Genomic DNA, 18,865 nt, shown 5'->3' with positions numbered 1-18,865 from the left:
CTGGCAGCCACTGGGAGCAGCCGGATCAGGCCCTTGCTGGCCGCTGGTAGCCGCCGGCTGCCGGATCCGGCCCTTCCTGGCCGTTGGCAGTCGCTGGTGGCTGGCGGCTGCCGGATCCGGCCCTTCTTGGCCGTTGGCAGCCGCTGGTAGCCAGCGGCTGCCGGATCCGGCCCTTCCAGACCGTACTGCCCCGCTGGCAGCTGCACGTTGCCGGATCTGGACCGTAACATATATTGACATACTTTATGGAGTCTTTACATCTACTCAATTGTTAGCCATAGCTAAACTTGTTACTAAAAGCCAAGATAACTAGTTGTTCTTAACAGCCACATAGAGACTTCTCATATTCCTAGAGCCTCCAATAGTGATCTGTTGAGCTCGAATGAGAACTCTTTCTGTTATTATCTTGCTGTGATTGTGACTAACAACTGCAGTTCTGATAGAATTTGTGATTCATCATGCATCTTGATCGTGATTTATATGAATAGTTTTGTGTTGTTGTGATTTGCACTGTAATCTTCTGTGGTCGAATGTTGTATATCTGTGATTCATCTTGATATAGTAAACAATGGGGATCAGGTCATGAGGCCATGTGTATCACAGAAGGTCTTTCAATATGAGATCCATATAGCCAATACCAAATAGTTGGGACTTAGAAAGTTCGATGATGATGTTTCTTCTTATTAAGATTTTAAGTTCATTTTTCTGCTTGTTGTACTGTTTTGTGGTTCCTCGCTGGACTAGGAATATATCGTGGTAAAATCTCAATTTTGACTGTCATTATGAATGGTCATTTATTTTTTTACCTCATTCACCTATTATAAGCTATATTAATCACAAGGAGACTTATGATTGATTTTGATTCTGGTTTTTTAATGAATAATAATACATCTTGATTGTTCATTTTGATAATGCTTTGATCTATGAATTAAAATTCTATACAAATTACAAAGGTCCTTAGAAGTTTCATATATCACAGTTTTATCATTAAATATTCAAGATGATGTTTTAGTTGAATTTCTAGTACATACATATTTGTTGTAAACCTGAGCAATAATCATGATCTTCAAGCTATGTTTGTCCCAACTATTTGAGTCTGTTACATGGATCTTATTCCAAATAAGCATTGTAGTATATAGTCAAGATAGTAGTGGTATGGTATAAAGATTTTTTTTTATTATATATAAATGAATAAATAAATAACCAAGATGTAGTTGAGAGCTAAAATCCATTAGATCTTATTTGATCAGAGTTTTCAAGTTTTTTTTTTCACTATGCTATATCATCATTTGTTCCAGATTCAATGGAGGAATATGGAGTTTGCCTATCTTGTTTTTTTACATCTTAAGCTTCAATGTGGTCATGGTCCAGAAAATAGATTAGCAATTATATCTTCCACCTGTAGCCACAATCTTTTCAGTTTGGAGTGTGATTTTTTATGTGAAGTATGTAGATCTTAGTTGGCCATGAGAATTTCCAAGACGAACTTTGATTCCAAATGTTGAAATTCAAACTGAGAGGAAATAAAATGTTACTGAATTAAGGGTTCTGGCTGGAAGTAAATTACACGTTTGACATTGATTCATCACATTGTCTTTTAATAGCAGGACTGCTTTGTAATCATCTGTATGACGTTACACAACAACTGCTTACTTGCTTAAAGATGCTTATTACTAATGCTGGTTAATGCTTAAATGTCAAAAACTTGAGAACTTGAGAATTATTTCAATTTCTTTTTTTCTGATATGGCCATGCTTTTAGGCCCTGGGCATTGGTAGCTTGCTCACCAAGTAGATAATTTTGTGATGCAAACCAAAGTCATTTGTTCCTTTCTTAGCTACGAACTGAGATTCTAAGCTATTTCTGACTTTGTGCTTTGTCATCTTATATTTTGAATAGATGGGTAAAGCAAAGGGTGGATCAATATTCATACGGTTGGTCTCCGCTGCTGGCACCGGTTTTTTCTACGTGAAGCGAAAGAATCCCCGAAAGATGACAGAAAAGCTCGAGTTCCGCAAGTATGATCCACGAGTGAATCAACACGTTCTCTTTACCGAGGCAAAGATGAAATGATACCCTACTACTAAATTGCAACGTCCACTCTTATTGCATTTTCTCTCCTTTGCTAATCACTTCCACCGATCAATATTGTTGTGGAATGTTTACTTTGTTCGGCCTAAATCTTGTTTGAGCATTGAGTGTCTCTCATCCTATATGTGTGAAGCCATTTAGTAATATTTCTTTTGAAGGATTTGAATTGTTTTGATTGGTTCTCTTTAGATTTTCAAGTAGGTATTAAATTCTTTGACATTAGAAAATCATCATATTCTTTTATATCCATGGTAATTGCCTTTTGTTCTGTTGTGGTGGTAGATTTCGGCCTAAGCGGCTGCCTAGGTGCTAGGTGGCTTCTAACCGAATTGAAAAATCCGGTTAAAGTAGGCATCACTATTTATGTACGATCTTGAACCGGTGGTTTTTATTTTTTCTAGTTTTGGACCAAAATGATTTTATTTTACTAACATTATTAATGCTGAAACTAAAAATATATAGAGAAATGATTTGCTCAAGAAAAAAAAATTTAAGGAAAAATTCAATGTTAGATATATAAAGTAATGTGACCAAAAAAAATAAAATGTATCTATCCTTCAGTTTTTCCTTAAATTTGTTTCCTTGTGCATATTACAAGTCACAACTGCCTTATAATTGAGTTAAATTATATCCGAATCCTTCAGATCCATTGAATGGGGAGGCTGCTGCGCTAATGTTGCATGATCAATCAGCTTATGAACAAAAAGTGAAAGGTAATTTTATTCTTCACCTGTAAGACTCTCAAGTTCAAGTTCTTGTTTGGAGATTTGACTTTCATCTGAATTTTCAATGATTCTATAGCACATGAACAATTAACAATGTGAATTTGATTCTTTGTATCCTTGAAGATGATGCATCATTATGAGATTACTTGAGCTCCCTAAATTATTGTAGAAATTTTTTGCTTACCACTGATTAGTCACTTATTGTCCTGTTTTCCTTCGTTGTCAGAATACTGCCGGCTATTCGCAAAGCCGGAGGACGTCGGTAATTCTCCAGAAGACGAATCAAGCGACGAAGAAATGATTGAAAATGAATATGATTCTAGTGATGAACAAATGTTAGGAAAACCCGACCCTTGATAATAGGGTTCACTGTTCCCGGCACATTGTTGCAGGGCGAAAAGAAATCAGATCATTTCATATGCCACATTGTAAATAAAAATACTCAACAATGAAATTATATATATATGGGGATTCTTTGAAATGACTTCTGATCAGAACCATGCAAATTAGGCCAAGAATCGAGATGAATTGGGAAATAGTGACTCTTATAAGGTGAGTGTTCCTCAAGTATGGAGCAAATTTGTGCTTTGTCATGGTGTCAGGTAACTAACAATTAGGAATAGAAATTACTTTCTGGTGGGAAATCAGAATGTTTGAGAAATTGTTTCAATCTCTTGTTGTCTTTCTTTGTTGGTATAGCATACCTTAATATTGAGTTTATGATAAATTTTAGCGAAGCCATTGAATTCGATAGTATAAATAGAGAATCGTGAATTTTTAAATTTTTAATGTTGAAAGAAGAGAAGGATATAATAAAAAATATGATATATATTTTTGGAGTTATGAAAGTTGTGAATGAACGGGAACTTTAGGGTTGACCTCGTCGTTTCCTTTCTATCATGCCATCGTGCCTCCAGTCCTAAAATAAATCTTAGGGCATCTTTAATGTAGGTTTGTGAGAGATTTCTAAAATTAAAAAAGTTGGGAAAAAAATTTGAATGATTCCACCGTGCCTCCGGTCTTAAAATAAATCTCAGGGCATTTCTAATGTAGGTTTGCGAGAGATTTTTAAAATTAAAAAAGTTGGAAAAAAAATTTGAACCATTGTAGAGGTGAAGTTTGAGATTTATAGTTTAAGAGTAGTAGTGAAAACTCAAAGTTATTCTTTTGTATCGAAATTGATGTAATATACATAGAGTTATGTAACTACATATTATGAATTAGATCATAAAAAAATTCACTTAGAACTTTAATCATTGGTGATTAATTCGACCCTACCGTTAGAACTTTAATCATTGGGGATTAATTCGACCCTACCGTTAAGGACACTGCCCTCACCCCTCACAGGAGATGGGCCCCTCTGACTCCTCCGGGTGGGCCCCTCCCACCCCTGTGAGGGGTGAGGGCAGTGTCCTTAAGGTTAGAATCCAGTTAATCATCATTGGGGATGTTTCAATGAATTTTTAAAAGCTCATTTAGAGCTTTAACGATTGAAGATGCCCTATACTTGTTGACCCCCAAATCCATGTTTCATTCATCAAGATCGAGAAAACCTAATTCTCACCTATCGCATCTGAATATCAACACCACAAATCTCATTGCCTACCATTAATCCCTATCACGATTAGGAATAATCGATTCGATGATTTCTCGTAGGTCGATCCTTAACCTTAGTTGTCTAAGACGATTACGATTCACGATTCATGATTCATCACAATTTAAGTTTATTATATTAAAAAAGATTAAAATTATAAATTTATAGAATCGTTTATCATCATAATTATTAAAAATAATCATATACCAAGAAAACTATTAATTAATTATTAAAAAATTAACTAACACATAAAATTATTTATTGTCAAACGATTATAAATTAACTAACAAATTGAATAATCATCTCCTTTACTCTTCTTTTAATTATTAAAAATAACAATATAATAAAAATTAAAAATAATAATATAATAAAAGAAAACTACTAATTAGTTATTAAACAATAAACTAACATATTAAAAAAATTAATAGTTATAGTCTAGTTGGTTGGGATACTTTGAGATCAACAATTTTTTTGATATCTATAAAAAATAAAAAAAATAAATAAAAAAACGGTTGAATCAGCCGTTTGAACCACCAGTGCAACAGGCTAAAGGACCTTTGAGCCTTAACCCTATGTTTAGATGAGATGAGTGAAGGTTCATTAATGGAAGCGAAGGGAAGTAGAGCAGTCACTTTGGATTGGGTCCATCGGGTTTGTCTGCCTCGTCAAACAATTTAAGCTGGTTGGGTTACAATTTTATCAACCTAAGCCAGTCGTGGGCTGACCCGCCTAGGCCCGCGACTCACGCGGGTTGGCCCGCCATGGGCTTGGGCTGACCTACAGGTTGAGAAATACATGTAAGCTAAGTTTTATATCAATTTATTTGTTGGTACTTCAAGGTTGTTTTGATGTGATCAAACAAGTTAGGTTAGGTCATGTTGTGTTTAACCATGTGTCTAAGTGTGTAGGAACTTAGGAGCACAAAATGTCGAGCAAAAGACATAGCTAGCGAGAAGGACGACACGGGAGAGAGCCGACGAGCTCGGTGTGTCTGAGGGATGAGGTGCTGCAGAAGAGTACGCGAACGGAAGAGAAGGAGGCCTACAACGTTTTCGAGGGACGAGAAGCCGGAGCGGAAGCTTGCTCAAGAAGGCAGGAAGTTGGGTTCGGATGAGTCCTATTCCGGATGACCGAGATCACCCAAGTAAGAGGAACCAGAGTGGAAGACCCGGACTGAAGTGAGCGAAACCAGAGCGGAAGGCCTGGACTGGAAAAAGTCAACTTGGTTGACTTTCCTGGTCTGGGCGCCCGGAACCCTTCCAGGCGCTCGGAATCAAATTTTATCAGGATCGCTTTTGACCTCGATCCATTGCGAAGGGGATAAAGTTTTATCCCCCTCCAGGCACCTGGAACCCTTCCAGGCGCCCCGAGCAAGGCTATATAAGCAGCCTTGCTCCCAAAGCTAAACAACAACGAGAAATATAAAGAAACAACACTTGTGCACTCTTAGTTTTTTGTTTAGCTTCTTTTCTGTGTATTCATTGCTGTAAGAGGCTTCTCCGTTTGAAAGAGATTTTTTAGTGCGTTTTTTCGCCTTGGATTAACAACCTCCTTGGTTGTAACCAAGTAATTCGATGTGCCTCTTTCTTTTCAGTTTCTTTATTATTCTTATGCAAGTGTTATTTTAAGTTATAAGTCTGAAGAAGGTATTTTTTTTTGTTTTATGCAGGGGCTATTCACCCCCTCTCTAGCCGACCTCCGAGGGTTCTAACAAGTGTCAGAGCAAAGATGCTTCAAGAGGACTAACCGCTGAACGAAGCACACGAGATGACCGATGGCCGAACCGAGTATCTATCCATCGAGGGGGAGTTCGTGAGCTAGAAAAAAAAAGAATTATTCTTTAAAACTGACTTTGAATTACTTTTAATAATGAAATTTGATTTTATAGCACCTGAAGAAAAGGAAGAATTCCTGTGGACGAAGAAGGAGCAGGTCGACTTCATGGCAAATGGCAAAGCAGAGTTCCATTTGCTGAGCATTCTACCACCACAAGAAGTCAACCGGATCGGCACCTACGACTCAACAAAGGAGCTTTGGAAGAAGTTCCTTGAGCTACACGAAGGGACGTTCGAAGCCAAGCTTATGAGACGGGATCTGCTAAGGAATCAGTTAAGCAACATAAAACTGGAAGCAGAAGAAACCGTTGCACATCTTCACTTGAGAATGAAGGAACTAATCATCGGACTCATGAATCTCAGAGAAAATGTAAGCAATCGGGATTCACTAAGGTACACACTTAATGTATTTCCTAGAACTACCGAGTGAGCATCATTAGCAGATGCTTACTATATTTCTAAATATTTAGAAGCTGCCACCTTAGAAGAAATATTTTCAACATTTGAAGTCCATGAAATGAGATGTGCAGATTAGAAGAAGGAGCCGAAGCACAATATTGCCCTCAAGGCTACGATGGACGAACAAGATTCAGAATCTTTTCTCAACGATGACCAAATGGTAATGATGATAAGATAATTTAACAAATTATTTAAATCTAGAAAAACTAACCATCTGTAGGGTAGAAAGAAAAGAACACTTAGATGCTATCACTACAATGAAGAATGACACGTTAAAGATAACTGTCCTAAATTGAAGAACAAGGACAAGGGTAAGAACAAGAAGCCTGTCCAAATGAACAAGCACAAACACCTGAAGGCGACGTGGGACAAAACGTCATCCAAATAAGATATTGAGGTTTTTTCTAAACTTGCGTTAATGGCAAGTCATCATGACGACGAAAACAAAGCAAGCTCGTCCGAAATGAGCATCGAGAGCATTGATAAAGAGGGAGCGACATCGGAAGAAAGCAATAGTTCAGGGGGAGCTACGAATAATGAGATCGATAACGTAAGTCAGGTACGATCTCTTCCTCCCGATAAGTTATTTAAATTTGTTAAGTTATTATCTAAAAACTGCTGCAAATTAGAAAAAGAAAATAAAGAATTAAAATTAATTCTACCCAAATCTTACCTATTAGAAGATTTTGAAAGTTAAAATTGGAAAATGATGAATTGAAAATACAAGTAGAAAACTTGAAAAATCATGTATGCTTAAATATTAAAAATCAAAATATTAGGAAATATAATAATTTAAACTGGTATTTTAATTACCACAAGGGATAAATTAGGAAAATTTCTCAAAAATATATTCCTAAAAGATTTTTAATTAACTTAGTTATATTGGGTTTCAAAATCTTGTCTAAATTGAACTTTAATTAGACTTAGGACTTTCAGTAAGAAAATTAAATATTTGAATTTCCTTAAGAGGTTTTGTCTAGAAAGTGGTTGTTGCTCCAATAACCAAGAAGGTTTAGTGTCTAGCCACAGTCTCGAAGCCAATTAATGAAATAAAATATTTAATTAACTAACTAATAAAGCATTTAAATGTAATTAAATAATACTTTAAATAGTTATTCAAACATTTTTTTTCAGTATTTTTAACTTAGAATTTAAAAAAAATTAAATTTTTTAGAAGTATCAGCTTTACTTTACCAAAATTATTTCTACAAAATTAGTTTTTGTAAATTTATTTAACTTAGGAAATTATTGATGTTACAAATTTTTTTGGTGATATCAAAAATATTTTTTACTTAGATTTTTTTTTTAAAAAAATTATTACAATTTTTTAAAGTGCTATCAAAATTATTTTCAAAATTTTCAAAAACTTGATAAGTTTTTCAAAAAATTGAAAATCAGAATTTATTTTAACTAAAAATTTTCCTATTTTTTTTGAAAAATTTACCTTTAGATTTCTTTTGGTATCCCATTTTTTATATGATCAAAGGGGGAGAAGGGAAGATTAAGTCTAGGGGGGAAGTAGTTTTAACTTTTTTAATTTTTACACTTTTATTGCAAAATTTATCTCTTTTACTTTATGTTAGTTTACCCTAACTTAACTTGGGTTGTTCACATCAAAAAGGGGGAGATTGTTGGTACCCCAAGGTTATTTTGATATGATCAAATAAATTAGGTTAGGTCCTGTTTGTTTAACCCTGTGTCTAAGTGTGCAGGAACTTAGGAGCACAGGATGTCGAGCAAAAGACGTAATTAGCGCAAAGAACGCGGACAGACGAGAAGGAGGCGCGTGACGTTTCCGAGGGACGAGAAGTCGGAGCGGAAGCTTGCTCGAGAAGGCAGGAAGTTGGGTTCGGGTGAACCCTATTCCGGATGGCTGAGATCAGCCAGCAAGAGGAGCTGGAGCGGAAGACTCGGACCGAGGTGAGCTAAACTGGAGCGGAAGTTCCGGATTGGAAAACATCAACTTAGTTGACTTTCCTGGTCCGGGCGCCCGGAACCCTTCCGGGCATCCAGAATCAAATTTTATCTGGATCACATTTGATCGCGATCTGTTGCGAAGGGGATAAAGTTTTATCCCCCTCCAAATGCCTGAAACCCTTCCATGCGCCCCGAGCAAGGCTATATATGCAGCGTTGCTCCCAAAGCTAAACAACAACGAGAAATACAAAGAAACAACACTTGTGCTCTTTTAGTTTTTTGTTTAGCTTCTTTTCTATGCGTTTATTGTTGTAAGAGACTTCTCCTCCTGGAGGAGATTTTTTAGTGTACTTTTTTGCCTTGGATTAACAACCTCCCCGGTTGTAATCAAGTAATTCACTGTGCCTCTTTCTTTTTAAATTTTTTATTATTCTTATGCAAGTGTTATTTTAAGTTATAAGTCCGAGCAAGGTATTTTTTTTTATTTTGTTCAGGGGCTATTCACTCCCCTCTAGCTGGCCTCCGAGGGCCCTAACATTATTATTTTTCTTTATTATAAATTTAAAATAAAAATAATATTTTTCATCAAACATAAGTACTCATTTGTGTCCATTTACATTTAAAATATCTATTTCTAATTACATTTGATTGATGAAATATTTCCGAAGTAAAACATTAAAAATATAAAATTTTTTTTATTATTTTTTAATTTTTTGATGGGCCCGCACGTTGGCCTACCTAACTTGCAACCTGTCATGGGTTGGATTGGGTTGAAGATTTTCCAGCCTGCCAAGATAACAAGTCGGCCCGCCCTGCCCCGCCAAATGACTAGCCATCCATGGGCCGCCTCGCCCCGCCATAGGTTAGCTCGTCTGACAGCTCTAAAGGGAAGGGAAAAGAAGTATTTATATTCTCTTTATTTGGGAGGAAGGGAAGGTTTATTAGGTAACATGTGTTATTTTTTTTAGAAGGGAGATGAAGGTTAAAGATATAAAGTTACAAAATTATACTCACTCTTTACAAGTAAAATAAATCAAACTAATAAAATTAATATTAATGATATTAATAGGATGAAAATATATAGAATAAATAAATATAATTTATCTATAATTTTTAAAATTTAAAATAAATAAATATATATATTTTAGTGGGATAATTCAAATAGATTTTGAAAAAGTCTATTTAAAATATCTCATTTAAGTTAAGAGTTGATTAAGTCACAAATGATTCAATTAAAAACATGAACTTCACTGTGCTCTCCTCACCAACTCACTAGGCACCGGATCCATCATTGGCAGTTGCCCATTGACACAGACCATATTGTTGGTGCAGGTAGATCGACAGGAGGGGGGGGGGGGGGGGGGGGATGAATTGCCCTGAAAAAAACAAACCTCAACCTTTCCTCTGATCTTTCAACTTCGTTAGAAAGTATAATTAAATTAAAGATGAAATAAACTGAACAACTAAAAGAATATAAGTAAGAAGGTCAGAATTACTTGGTTACAACGTAGGTGGTTGTTAATCTAAGGTAAATGAAAAGCACTAAAAAATCTCCTTCTTTGAAGGTAGAGAAACTTTTTACACTCGTTAGACGTTCAGAAATAAACTAGGAAATTAATACAAGAGTTGTTGAATATTTCCTAGGTTTAGGAATCTTTTTATAGTCCCTGAAAAATATTTTCCACAGCTTGAAGGCGCTTTCAAGGTGGTCTAAGGTGCCTTCCATCGGATAAATTCTATCTCCTGAGGATAAAATTTTATCCTTGGGTTATGGCTAGAGAAGACACCTTCCATGGGATGAAAGGCGCTTTCACACTATTCATCGAAGGCGCCTTCCAAGCCATGGAAGACCCCTTCCATAAGGCAGAAGGCAGATCAGTTCCCATAAGCTGATCTCTTCTTGTGTGGGTGGTACTTTGGCTACCCGAGTTGAGCTCATCCAAACCCAACTCTGACTTTCTCCTTGAGCAAACTTGCTCCTCGGCTTCTCATCCCTTAGACGTCGCACACATCCTTCGCGTCACTCGGATGCACCGAGTCTGTCAGTTCCTTTTTCTATGCCATCCTTCTTGTTACTTCTTCTTAAGCTCCTGCACACTACATAATGATCAAATACCCAGAATCTAACTTAACTTGGTTAACTATATTAAAACTACCATGAGCTACTTACAATCTCCCCTTTTTTGATGTGCATCAACCTAAGTTAAAGTTAAGGTTAAACATAAAGTAATAACATGATTATGTAAAGAAGTTTAAATTAGAATAAAATAAATATTGCAATGCAAGGAAGTTAATAAAATTGCAAAATTTATACTCCTTAACTTATACCTATTTCTTCTCCTTTGATTGTATATATATATATATATATATATATATATATATATATATAATTTGGAAAAAATAAACCGATAGAAAATTTTGAAATATCTTTCTAGGGGTACATTATATTATAGGAAATATCAGTAAGATAATATTATTCAAAAATAATTTATATGAGTAGAAAAATTTTCACAGGAAAAAGAATTAGTTTAAAGAACAGAATTGATTTATTTTACCAGAACAATCAAATTTTCGAAAATAAATCTTAAAAATATTTTTCAACTCTGAAAATTCTTCTAAAATTTTGATATGTAAAACAAATCGTTGAATACTAGAAAAATGAAAGTTCCCAAATTTCTATTTTTCTAAATTTTTAATATTAAAAATTAATTTTTCAGAAAATAATTCGTAATAATTCAGATAAAATTTAAAAAATATCAAATTTTTTTTTATTATGATAGAAAACATTTCGTTTTATCACAAAAAATAAAATATTTCAAAAGTAAGTTTACAGAGTATTTTTAATTTTCAAAATAATATTTTTATTAAAAAATACTTTAACAGAAAAATAATTTTTTTTTGTAAATTAATTTATCAGATAACATAGGAAAAAAAATTCTAACTCGAAGAAACAAATAGTAGGTATTTAAATAATTCGTTTAAACAATGTATAAGATAAAACACATTAAAATTCAGAGCATGCATAAGATTAACTTTAAATTATACTAGGTATGATTTAGGAATCCAATATAAATTATTTTCTACTGGATTAATAAAAAATTTTGGTGAACCATAAGTTTTAGGAATTTTTCTAATTTGACTCCTATGGTTCTTGATATACCAGTTTAGCCATTTGTAATTTCTAAAATTTATATTTCGTACAGATTTCAAAGTTGAACATGCATAGTCATTTTTCAAGGATTCTATTTATTATTTTAATTTATTATTTTCGTTTTTGAGTTTATTAAACAATTCTAGTGGACAAGCATTAGCTAATTTTCTTTTTAAATTCACATTTTCTTCTTTAAATTATTATTTTTAAATTTTAGTTTACATAAAGACATAGTCATTAATGTTATTCCTTAATAAAGTTGATAAGGAGACAGAAGGCATATCTCAATTATAATATCATGTTCGAAGTTGGTTGCTCCCCCTTCACTGTTGCTTTCCTTAGATGTAGCTTCTCCTTTATCGATGCTCTCCTCTTGGTGACTCGCCATGAGTGCTAGTCAAGCATACTCCTTCAGTTCGGATTTCAATGATGACTCGTCCCATGTTGCCTTCAAATTTTTGTACTTTGATTTGCTTGGTCCTTTGTTCTTCTCCTTCTCCTTCAGTTTCAGACAGTCATCCTAGATGTACCATTCTTCCTGACAATTGTAGCACCTTACTTTCCATTTTCCCGGAATAAATTTCTGGGCCTGCGACTTTTTAAATTTATTAAATTTAAAAAACTTAGAAAATTTTCTTACCATGAAGGCTGCTTTGTCTTCGTCAATCGATGAGTCTCAATTTGGTCTGCTCTTCTAGGCTTGTAGTGCTAGGTTCTGACTTGGTCCCTTTCTTTATCCTGCACACCGAGATTCTTGAAATTTGAAAGAAGAAAATAGGTTTTCTAGTGTACTTACTTCGAGATCTTTGGAGATATAGTAGAAATCTACTATTGATGTCCATTTCGGTGTTCTCGGGAATTCATTTAAAGCATACCTTTGCAAGTCCCGATTAGTTACTGTTTCTCCAAGGTTTGTTAATCCGGTGATTAGCTCCTTGATTCTTCCACGTAGATGAGCAACTGATTCGCCTTCTCCCATCCAGAGGTTGCTGATTTGGTTCCAGAGCAGGTCCCATTTCGTGAGATTTGCTTTGGACGTTCCTTCATGTATCTCCAGAAACTTCTCCCAAAGATCTTTTGTTGATTCGTAGGTTTCGATTCGACTGACTTCCTGGGGTGGAAGTACGCTTAGCAGGTGGAACTTGTCTCATTCATTTGCGACGAAGTCGGCTTGTTCTTTCTTGATTTACTGATATTCTTCTTTTTCGGCTCCTTGTTGGTCTTTGGAGGCTACAAAACTATATTTAATTATTAACAATAATTCAAAATTAGTTTTAAAGAATACCTTCATGTGTTTCTTCCATATTGCAAACTCCCCCTCTAACTTAGGCGAATAGATGCTGGTCCGACCATCGCCTTTGTACTTCAGTTGGTGGCTAGTCCTTTTGAAATAGTTGAACTCTGATATCACTTGTTGGCGCAGGTAGACCGGCAAAAGGGGGGGGGGGGTGAATTGCCCTGAAAAAGATAAACCTCAACATTTCCTTCGATCTTTCAATTTCATTAGAAAGTACAATTAAATTAAAGCTGAAATAAACTGAACAACTAAAAAAATATAAGTAAGAAGACCAAAATTACTTGGTTACGACCTAGGTAGTTGTTAATCTAAGGTAAATAAAAAACACTAGAAAATCTTCTTCTTTGAAGGCAGAGAAACCTCTTACACTCATTGGATGCTCAGAAATTAATTAGAAAATCAATACAAGAGTTGTTGAATATTTGCTAGGTCCAGGGGTCTTTTTATAGCCCCTGGAAAATGTTATTCGTAGCTTGAAGGCACCTTCAAGGTGGTCCAAGGCACTTTCCATCGGATAAATTCTATCTTCTAAGGATAAAATTCTATCCTCGGGTAATCGCTAGGGAAGGCACCTTCCAAGCCATGGAAGGCGCCTTCAATAAGGCAGAAGGCAGATCAATTCCCATAAGTTGATCTCTTCTTGTGTGGGTGATGCTCAAGCTGCCCGGAGTTGAGCTCACCCGAACCAATTATGACCTTCTCCTCGAACAAACTTCCTCCTCAGCGTCTCATCCCTCAGATGCGGCGCATGTCCTTCTCGTCCATGATTTCTGGGTACTCTTTCGTAGTATCTTGTCCCTCGGATGCACCGAGCCCGTCAGCTCCTTTTTTCGTGTCATCCTTCTCGCTAGCTACGTCTTTCACTCAACTTCCTATGTTCCTAAGCTCATGCACACATAGACAAAAGGATCAAATATATATGACCTAACTTAACTTAATTGATCATATCAAAACTACTACGGGGTGCTTACACATATGCCTTCCTTTCTTCCCCATCACAAGCCTCCAGCGGTCGCTGTCTTCCCCTCTAACCCATCACAAGCCATTGGTGGACGATGCCGCACCCGTCGTCGACCGACGTTGACCATACACCTTCCCTTCTTCCCCATCGCAAGTTGTTGGCAGTCATCGTTGTCTGCCGACGACGTCATACCCATCGCCTCCATATGCCTTCTCTTCTTCCCCATCAGAAGCATCTTCCCCTCTTCCCCATCACAAGCCACTGGCGGCCGATGCCTTCTCCTCTACGCATCTCAAGTTGTCGACGCCTTCCCCCTTCCCCATCTCAAGATATCATCCCCCTCCGCAAGCAACCAACGTCATCCCACCAACAAAGACATCTTCGTTGTTGTTGCCCAAAATAAGGATAAAATTGGAACAAATTTAGTGTGAGACCCCCTTCTCCTTCCTTACCTCCGATTTGAGATGTAAGAAATTTTGTCGATTCCCAAGCATGCAAGGGGAAGGGTTATCCTTCTCTCTGCTTCCCCTCCTTAACTCACTCCATCCTAAATAAGTTTCCATTCTTACTTATTCTTCTCTCCCCTTCCCCCACCTCCTCCCAAAAAGAGCCTTTTCTGGGACGGTTCAAGCCCATAAATCGAGTTAATGGCCTAATAGGACTCACTCCGTGAGCTGGTCTAACTGCAACAGAATAGATGACGGGGATGAAATAGTGAAGAACTACAAATATTACTTGGATTCATGGAGAAAGAAGAAAAAAGAGGAACTTTTATGTACCAGAGATGGAATCACAACGGTCGGTGCGCAGCAAAAACTAGTGAAATTTGGCTTCGTGATTCGATCGAGCCAAAAACTTCAACAAATCTTTAAAGATCGGCCAGTGAAGAAAGAAGGCAGGCAATGGAAACAAATGCGTTGACGTCGTTGTCTCCAATAAAGAGGGAGATGATGAAGAAGAGGGAGTAGATCGAGAAATTAAGTAAACTCGGGGTTAAAACATGAAAATTTCGTCCAATAAATAATGAAACAGGGCACCAACATCGTTGTCGCCGCTTGCGATCCGTGCGCCGCTGCCATCGTCATTTTTTTTTTCAGATTTATCGTCGATTTGCTGGTAAAGCTCCACTGTGGCCTCGAACTAGGGTTTGCAGGGATGATATTTCTAGGAGCAACTAGATCAACATTTCACCATAGGTTCATAAGTGTCAATCACTGTCCAAAAGGGGAAGATTCATGGGCAACTTAGTCTGTGATTGTGAACTACGGTAATCTAGTGATGATTCAGTATATTTTGCATGCCGTTTACTTCTCATAAACTGAAAGATACAAATTTTCTAGGTAGTTTTGATGAACCATTATAGCAGGTTATTGATTCAGAATCTTGTCGGCATAAATACATTTTCTTGCATTCACGTACCTTCACATGATGTTTAACGTAGGCAATAAAAGCCAACAAGTTTCTGACAATATTTTCTCCTTTTGTACCAACTTTGATTTGCCATGAAAATATTTCTATAGAGTTACCATGAAAATAAAGTTTTATACCAGCAGGGCAGTAAACATCTTTATGTAGAGTTACCTCAGAGAATAATGATTGATTATGTCTGAAATCGGTGAAAGTTGGAGTGTAGATGAGTTGGCCTAGGGTTGATTGGAAGAAGACCTTGAATAGGGAACGCTTGAAGGTTGACTGGAAGAAGACTTTGAATAGGGAACGCTTGCAAGCACACAAATAAGGGAGGAAGAAGAAAGTTAGTAAGCATGCTAGAAGGTTCTAGCACAGTTGATACGGTGAGTAAGGTGGGACCCCCGAAGTTGGATTCGAAGTCAAGAAAGTCGGCTGATGTGGCGGTCAAAGTTAAGAAGGGGTCAACTCTTGGGTCATATCGATGTCATGCCAAAATAAGTCCAGTGCCACTACCGAGTGCTTTAGCCTATCGGACCAAAGGGCCGATCGGACACGCTAGGCATATCGCTCGGCTAGATCAAATTCTATATTCAAGTATAGCGGCTGAGTGTAAGATAAATCTCCGACATAAAGTCTGACCGAATATATTGTCCGAGTGGATGTTGAATGCCCAACATCCGCTCAGCCACAGCATCGGTGAGACTTACGGGGTCCAACTCCCCACTTCTCCAAATACAAGGCTCTCAACTTACATCCGCTTGGCCACGATGCCGGTCGGACTTATGGGGCCCCCATGTCTCATGAATATAATTCCCAGCATACAATCGATCGACCCTAGCACCGGTTGGACATCTGAGGCACAGTTCTCCACATGAGCATGTCTCCTAATCTAAAGTTGGTTGGCCCAGAGTAGGTCAGACTCTCTTTAGAAGATAATATTGTCAGAGAACATAACAATATATAAGAGAATATGTCATTATTCAAATATATACATACAACGGAACCTTCTTCCAATCATGGAGAAGCTACCATACGTCCTTCACTACCTGACATATTCTGACACCAGACATTCTCTACTATCTCATTAATTGTGGAGGTTATGAGAGGCAGTATAAAAATGGGTCCTCTCTATTGGCCAGGGATACTTAGGTACGTGAGATTTTGCTACCATAATTTATTAGTTGTTACTACTGTTCATCTTATTCTCTATTTCGATCGGCTACTATTCTGACTTGAGTGTCGGAGTGCTTGCGTCTGGGACCCCTTCCCTAGCCCGGTGACTAATGCTTCCTTCTTCTAGTTCATATCTTTGCTGTGCAGGTTCACTCAGTATCACTTTACATCGACTCACAATCTCCACACGGTCAACATCCAAGCCACCTCGACGCCGCCCTATAGCGAGCGCGTCCTCTCCCCTGCTTTTAGACATGATCAAATTTAACATCGTCTATGGGAAATTCGCCTGAATCTGCAACGTGGAGATGGAAGAGGTTGGACGACTCACCACTGTCACCTTATCACAAGAAAACTTGAAGCTGATAATAATGGTCCGAGTGCAAAAGTTAGAGCAACAACAATAAACAATGGTCGAGGTTCCTCTGCTGCATGACCCGACTACATCAATAACAGGTCCTCACACCGAGAGAGGGATTCAACTGGAAGCCATGACTAGGTTCAAATAAGTTCCTCCTCCTCCGATAGGCTTCATGAAAGTGCCTGCGCAACATAGGACATTGTTCCGCACACCATTCGACGATGTGGGACGGATGGAAAGGCCCCAAGTATCATCTTCTAGACATACGCTCGCTTGGGATCCACAAAAGGGAAAGGCTCATACCCCTAATGGTTCTCCAGAGCGGATAAGCATGCCATTCTCTCAAGAAATTTTGGAGGACATACTGCTGAATTACTTCTGCCCTTGGATGATCGGAGAATAAGGAGGAGCGACCGACCCAGAAGATCATCTACTTAAATTTGAAAACATAGACATCCTTCATCAATACACGGATGTTATTAAGTACCGAGTATTCCTTGCCACTTGTTTTGGCTCGGCACAAAGATGGTTTAGCCGTCTCCTAGCTAAATCCATTTGCTGCTTCAAGATTTTTGCAAAGCCTTCCTGCACCATTTTGCTAGTAGTAGGAGGCATCAAAAGACTAGCCTGAGTCTGTTCACATTCAAACAAGGGGCCAAAGAATCCCTGCAAGCATACATCAGGCTATTCAACCAAGTGACGCTAGATGTTATGTCCACCACTTCCGAGATATTAATAAGCGTCTTCTCCAAAAGCCTTTTAGAAGGAAAATTTTTCCTATCCCTCATTAGAAAGTCCCCAAAGGACTTCGATGACTTGCTAGGGAAAGCGGTCAAATACATCAATATAAAGGAAGCCCAAGCTGCCCAAAAAAAGAAGGTGACTGTCTCAACTCCAATTGGCCAAGCTGTTCAAAAACCACTACCACACTCGGAACTCCCTAGAGACTCCTGCCTGAATCTTCCGCCAGTCCGAGAAGAAAGGGCAGTGCGGGAAGTAAATCAGTCAATGCTTGAAAGACATAGATATTTTTGTAACTATTATCAATCTCCTTATAAGGCTACCAGTGAGTGCCATCAGTATGTCAAGAGACTTCGTCGAATGACCAAGTCAAGAGAAGCAAATAAAGGACCATCATTGGTCTCCTCTCAACGATCTCCTTCCAGGACATTATACGAAGAGCCTAGCGGATGCTTGGATCAAACATCCGACTGACATCTTCATGTCAAGTCTGGTGGACTGCTCCAAAATAGCCCCAGTTGTAGGAATTGTATACTACAACAATTTCTTGGGGCAATCCTTTCAACATCCCCACCCGGGATAAAATATATTATGTCATCCACTCGGTAGCCTCAACCGGTAGCTTGGCCATACCAATTAGCTCGCCATCCCTACTTGGCTGTTTGAGATTATCGACTCAACCCATCTCAAGATAAGTGTGAAATTAAATTTTAGAATTAAAATTTTAAAAATATTTCTTTATCAACAGGAAGTTTAGAATGGATAGACATCTAGGTCATACATCGTGCCCCCAGTTCTTCAGTTCTCCAAGGCATTCGGGTTATACACCGTGCCTCCTCAGCTTTCTAAGGCATTCAAGTCATACACCATGCATCTTCAGGTCTCTAAGGTATTCAGGTCATACACCGTGCCTCCAGCTCTCCAAGGCATTCGGGTTATACACCGTGCCTCCAACTTTCCAAGGCATTTAGGTCATATATCGTTCCTCCAGAACTCTACTGCATTCAAGCCATACACTGTGCCTCTAACTCTCGAAGGCATTCAGGTCATATACCATGCCTCCAGCTCTCGAAGGCATTCAGGTCATATACTGTATCTCTAGCTCTCCAAGGCATTTAGGTCATACACTGTACCTCTAGAACTCCAAGGT

General features: G+C 37.6%; 1 protein-coding gene and 1 long non-coding RNA gene across 2 annotated transcripts; both read left to right on the top strand.

Moving 5' to 3' along the window:
* Window positions 1–1,815: 1,815 nt before the first annotated feature.
* Window positions 1,816–2,107, top strand: LOC121987542 (50S ribosomal protein L33-like). The gene has a single exon (XM_042541300.1). It carries the CDS (start codon window positions 1,900–1,902, stop codon window positions 2,071–2,073), a length of 174 nt encoding a protein of 57 aa, XP_042397234.1. The 5' UTR covers window positions 1,816–1,899; the 3' UTR covers window positions 2,074–2,107.
* A 609-nt stretch (window positions 2,108–2,716) lies between these two features.
* Window positions 2,717–3,302, top strand: LOC121987541. Its single transcript, XR_006113649.1, has 2 exons — window positions 2,717–2,804; window positions 3,043–3,302. It is a non-coding gene; the product is annotated as an uncharacterized LOC121987541 (long non-coding RNA).
* The last annotated feature ends 15,563 nt before the right edge of the window (window positions 3,303–18,865 follow it).

Source organism: Zingiber officinale, chromosome 5B (genome assembly GCF_018446385.1).
Source record: "Zingiber officinale cultivar Zhangliang chromosome 5B, Zo_v1.1, whole genome shotgun sequence".
NCBI lineage: Eukaryota > Viridiplantae > Streptophyta > Magnoliopsida > Zingiberales > Zingiberaceae > Zingiber > Zingiber officinale.
Note: the sequence above shows the minus strand (reverse complement) of the source record. Positions and strands in the feature narration are given on the sequence as shown.